This window comes from Amphiura filiformis, chromosome 12, assembly GCF_039555335.1.
Source record: "Amphiura filiformis chromosome 12, Afil_fr2py, whole genome shotgun sequence".
NCBI lineage: Eukaryota > Metazoa > Echinodermata > Ophiuroidea > Amphilepidida > Amphiuridae > Amphiura > Amphiura filiformis.
In genome coordinates, this window is record NC_092639.1 from 43,071,746 (window position 1) to 43,077,140 (window position 5,395).

The 5,395-nt window shown below is 38.0% G+C and overlaps 1 protein-coding gene across 1 annotated transcript; it reads right to left on the minus strand.

The window, feature by feature from the left end:
• Positions 1-379: 379 nt before the first annotated feature.
• LOC140166824 (nmrA-like family domain-containing protein 1) lies at positions 380-5,187 on the minus strand. The gene is made up of 5 exons (XM_072190313.1): positions 5,043-5,187; positions 2,374-2,498; positions 1,802-2,060; positions 935-1,128; positions 380-589 (listed from the first exon to the last, which is right to left on the minus strand). Exons 1-5 carry the CDS (start codon positions 5,185-5,187, stop codon positions 401-403), a joined length of 912 nt encoding a protein of 303 aa, XP_072046414.1. The 3' UTR covers positions 380-400.
• Between the last annotated feature and the right edge of the window lie 208 nt (positions 5,188-5,395).

A 5,395-nucleotide genomic window follows, 5' to 3' on the forward strand; every position in this document is an offset into this window, starting at 1 on the left:
TTAATATTCATAGGTGGTGAACTTTCTACACAATTTGAACACTTTCTATTTGCTATATAATAATAATAATTTAGTATATTAATTTAAATTACGTGAATTACCAATAATGTTTAAAAGTCTCCAGCATCCCATATCTAGCCGACTGGTGTGCAAGCTTGTGTAGCTTGATAAGAGAGCCGACTGGTGTGCAAGCTTGTGCAGACTGATAAGAGATCCGACTGGTGTGCAAGCTTGTGCAGATTGATAAGAGAGCGCACTGGTGTGCAAGCTTGTGCAGATTGATAAGAGAGCGCACTGTGCAAGCTTGCGGAGTTTGGAAGTAATATACGTCACATTTCGAGAGCTAAAACTAATAAATGCTTGGGGGTTTTAGAAATTTTCAGTGGGCCGATCTACCCCTCTACTGATATATGGCATTGAGTGCGTCTTTGTTTGCTTTGACCCAGTCTTCAAAGCGCATAGTTGTTGGATCAAGTTGCTTAGTAAGCTCCAAATGAATGTCCGCCTGACCGCTTTGAAAATACTCGAACATGGCGCCATAATGCTCTGCTCCAGGTTGTCCAGATTTGGAAAATTGTTCGGCTGTTACCTGTAATATATAATTTTAAATTAAGAAAATTGCGTCATCTTATTTATCAAGCTATTCCATAAATCTGATCACATTTTGTTAAAATATGAATTTTGACTTTTTTTCCTAAAAAAACAAAATTAATACTACAATATGGCACATTAGTCAAATATGTTTGCTTTCATTGTGTGCAAAATTAAGTCCACTTTTCAAGAAAACTTGTTGATCAGCATTTTGCTGAAGTATTAAAACTTAAGAAAACAACATATGGACTGAGTAAGGACGGTCCAAGCGGACGCGAAACGAATTAGTTTTTTATTTGGCCTTACATTACGAATCCTGTTAAGATTCTTGCAATTAACTCACCTCGCCGGCTTTGAAGGTTTTTGGAGCTAAATGTTTGCTGAAAATGTCTGCTATTTCTTGAACAGTGATATGGTCTCCAGATATTCCAATCGATTTCCCAATGTATGCTTCAGGCGAAGCAAAAATGGCAGCTATTGCATTGCCAGCTCCAGACACAACTATATAGTCCATAGGCTTGCCTTCCATCGGGATTGCTACCGTACAAAGAAAAAATACTGAATTTATGAAACGTGTCTAAAAGGCACATTCAGTGATTTGCTCATACTGACGATCGTAATAAATCATCACAATTCAGATTTTGGTACGTCAGGTTTTTTGTTATAGATGTGCTAACATAGCCTGCTAGTGGTTCTGCCGAAAGCCGTATATATTTAACATAAAAATTAGGCATTTACATGAAAAAATGACAAAAAATACCATATGACACTCTGAATGACACAATGTACAATGATGTAGCCTACGTGTGAACAATCCTTTTGTTGCTCACTGAAAAGTTGAACGAAGACAGTTTCTATTTTCAGTTTAGAGAATTTTGTTAATTTTTGACATGAAAACGTAAGATGAGAGGGTTGGTGCTAATCTAGACAAAAGAAGTGTCTAAATTTTACGGCCCGCAACGGATAAGTTGAACGGCTTCAATTGACTTGTGTTTGGATAGGCACTTCCGCCTAGGCGAATGTTATTCACGAACTCAAATTACACACTCGCATATACACCCCCCTGGCACACGTGACACCACACATTTCCTCGCACGGGAGATATAGAACACCCACCACCCAAAGGACCCCTACCACCATCACCACTACCACTAACACACATCCCTACATGCAGGATCCAAAATTGAATTTTGAAATTGAAAATCCTTACCAATCACAAATGTGCCCTTGTCATCTTTTTGCACCAAGCCCTTGAAACCGCCCCCGAAACCGCCTATGAAGTTTTCAGCGAAAAACAAATATCGTACGTTTGTACTGGGTACTCCTGACGCAAACATGTAGTTGGCTATGTCAACCTTGCTGTCGGAAAAAGCGCATGGTTTCCCCACTCCTCCTTTGATGTCGTGAGCACCGCTGAAAATCAGGTGTTTTACGCCGGCGGCTTTGCATCCATCTACCAGATTTTTCCCCTAAAAATATGCGAAGCAAAAGGTGACGAAAAATAATATAATATTGTTATGGATAGTAACGACCTCCAAGCCTCAGGCCAAAAAGACCTTTTTCCCCAAATTCACAACAATGCACAAGAAAATTCTTCCACATGATAAATGATCACTTTCTTCAGGAGACAGTGTCTTACCATGGTTACATCGAGAGGTAACATGAAATATTATAGCCCATTACGGATCTTTAAATGGAATAGCCCATTTACGGACCTTTAAATGGAACAGACCATTTGGAATAGCCCATTGCGGATCTTGAAATGGAATAGCCCATTCTTACCTGTTGGATTTCTTTATCAGCGTCAAGTAGATCAAAGTTTGTCATTCCAAATACACCGTGACAACCAGATAGTACGCTAGCCAAAGACTTGGGATTATCCAAGTTTCCTTCAACTATGTTTGCACCTTAGAAAACGACAGGAAAGCATATTTTATTTGTATCGTTTGATTCGAGTATGGCCTACAAGAAAAGTATCGCATGCCCGTGCCATGTTCTAACATAAAAGAATTATAGCGAGTATGATTTTGTCATATATTTCATTATTATTTACAATACTGATTATCGAGCATCCAGGATATATGGCAAAATGACACTATACGAGTATGTGTATAACTTGTAGTTTGACGATCACACAATCGTGCAAATCATGAAACGTTGTCATATTTGGCAGTTCAATAGTAATTTAATAGTGCTAATTAATCTAGGCTATGGAGGCATTTTAACATTACCCTCAATTTTTTAGTAGAAAAAGGTCATCATGGTCATTGAACTTTGCACAGAGGGTCAAGTTCAAAATTAATCAGACCTGTTCAACACAATCGTGATCCACTGGTAATAAAGATTCAGGAAAAGTATACTTTGACCTATCTATGATGTACGGTTGTGGAGTTATGGGCAAAAGAGTTACATTGTGACGTCACAGGTCCAATTTTGCCCCCTGCGGGGGGCGAAATTCATTCTGATTTTGATGAAACTGATTTCAAATCATTTGTCTTGTTGTAAGAAATCAGAAAAAGATTAGTTTTAACTATTTTGTGTGCTGTCTAAGCCAGGTCAAAACAAATTGATTCAATAAAACTCAGTGAGACTCAATGGATAGTCTCGATTTGGATGCGTTACTGACGTAATGAAACATCCTAAATAGCGCAAAGTATAGGCCTATTATTTTTCTGATTCATCATCAGTCCCAGAACAACGCCAAATATGGATTAAAAGACCTTTGACCTTGGATGTACAACAGCATGTTATGATCTAATGGGAAACTGTGCACATCAACAAACACCATTTCTATCAAAAGGCAACGGCCGATATAATTTGAAACCACATAAATTACTAGAGTTGGTTCTTCTCTTGGATTTGGACCAAGCTTTAGAATATCGACTGTTGCGTTTTGAAATAAAACAAACCAGAAATTTATCACCCATTGTAAAAGATATGGAACATGTACCGAATACATGTACATACATTGGCTGACCTTGTGGATTTCCTGGCCCAGCCATGCTAACCACATAAGGTGATTATACGATTAACCTAGTGCAGCTATTGTCATAGCAGGGTATTATTATGTAATACTCCTGATCCATATTTGGCGTTCTCTTGGACTGATCATGAAAAGACCAATAATATGGGGCCATTTTCAACATTGGATAATGTAACTATTAGATAATGTGAAAAACAAACAAAACGTTGCACAACTTCCGTTAAGGGTTGGGGTATGACGTTTGGACAGTATTGTGGGACATTAGAGCACATCAGACATATCGAATTGCATTCTGAATACGAAGAATGTCCTTCTGATATCAAATAATTTTGATTTTTGAAATTCGCAATGTAATACACATTTTATGGCAAATGATTAAAATTGATTTTTTGATATTTAACAGTACTTGAAGTAAACTTTATAAATTTGATGATTGATACCGGTACTTAAAGTATGATGTCGGTGGGATGAAAAGCCGACGATCAATTGAAAATTTTCGTATTGAAGATATGAATTTTTCCTCCAAAACACCAAAAACAATTAGGGCTTTTTTGGGGAACAATCCATATCTTCAATATGAAAGGTCAACATTTTCAATTGCTCGTCGGCTTTTCGTCCCAGCTACATACACTTTAAGGGTGGTGCAATAATTATGTGTACCCCGGGAGGTGCATTATGGGGGGGTCAAAGATTTTTGGCAGGCCAGAAGGGGGGGGCAAGCATTTTTGGCAGGTCAAAAGGGGGTCAAGCGATTTTGGCAGGTCGAAAGGGGGGGGCAAGCGATATCTTTGCAAAACGAATTAATCTGCAAGAAATATTTTGTGCATAAACATTATGTAGCCAGAGGTTTCCAGTGATATAAAAATCTCAACTTTTTTGAGAAAAGTGGGGGATGAGGCTGTGGATCACGAAATGCCCTTTAAGGTTTTAAATTCGGGTTCCCCAAAATCATGCATGTGTAAGGGGGGCAAAGATTTTTGGCACGTCAAAGGGGGGCAAAGGTTTTTGGCACGTCGAAAGGGGGGGCAAAGATTTTTGGCATGGCCAAAGGGGGGGCAAGCGTTTTTGGCAGACCATTTTGAGAATTCACCCCAGGGGTACATAATTATTGCACCACCCCTAAGAATATATCATTAGATTTATAAAATTTACTTCGAGGACTGTTATGTATCAAAAAATGTGAAAAATATCAAAATTTAATAATTTGTTATAAAATTTGTATTATATCGTGAATTTCAAAAAATGGAAATTATTTGATATCAGAAAGACATTCCTAGTATTCAGAATGCAATTCGATATGTCTGATGTGCTCTCATGTCCCACAAAAAATACTGTCGAAACGCTCATTCCATCCAGATCCCTTAACTTTGTCAATTTAGTGGAACAAATTCTCTGTGGCATAAGGCGAATACTTCTGAAGAATTGCTTAGTTTTCAATTAATATGATTTACAATAAATACATGCTCACCTTGCTTCTCGAGAGCCTTCGCCTTATCACTCTTTGCATTTCTCGTAACAGCTCGAACCTCAAAGTTCTTATTCTTCAACAAAGCTGTAACAACCCCACCTCCCTGCTGTCCCGTAGCACCAAATACAGCAATTACCTTAGCCATTTTTAAAATATTGACACCACTGATATTTATACGTGTTAAATTAATTGTATTATATACTTGGGTGACCGGAGCTGGCTGAACTACTAGAATTCACATTGTTTAATATTACAATAATCTTTCCAATTCCCTGATTATTACCTGACCTGGTTAAGGTCAACTTTAGTAGGCCTGCTATTGTGCTTTAACCTTAAAATCGCTTTTCGCCAGC

Excerpts from the sequence above, each read along its gene's own strand:
- LOC140166824 (XM_072190313.1), bottom strand. The coding sequence starts at position 5,187 with ATGGCTAAGGTAATTGCTGTATTTGGTGCTACGGGACAGCAGGGAGGT. Across the intron at positions 2,061-2,373 it reads CTGATAAAGAAATCCAACAG|GGGAAAAATCTGGTAGATGG; the intron begins GTAAGAATGGGC and ends GCATATTTTTAG. Across the intron at positions 590-934 it reads AAACCTTCAAAGCCGGCGAG|GTAACAGCCGAACAATTTTC; the intron begins GTGAGTTAATTG and ends TATATATTACAG.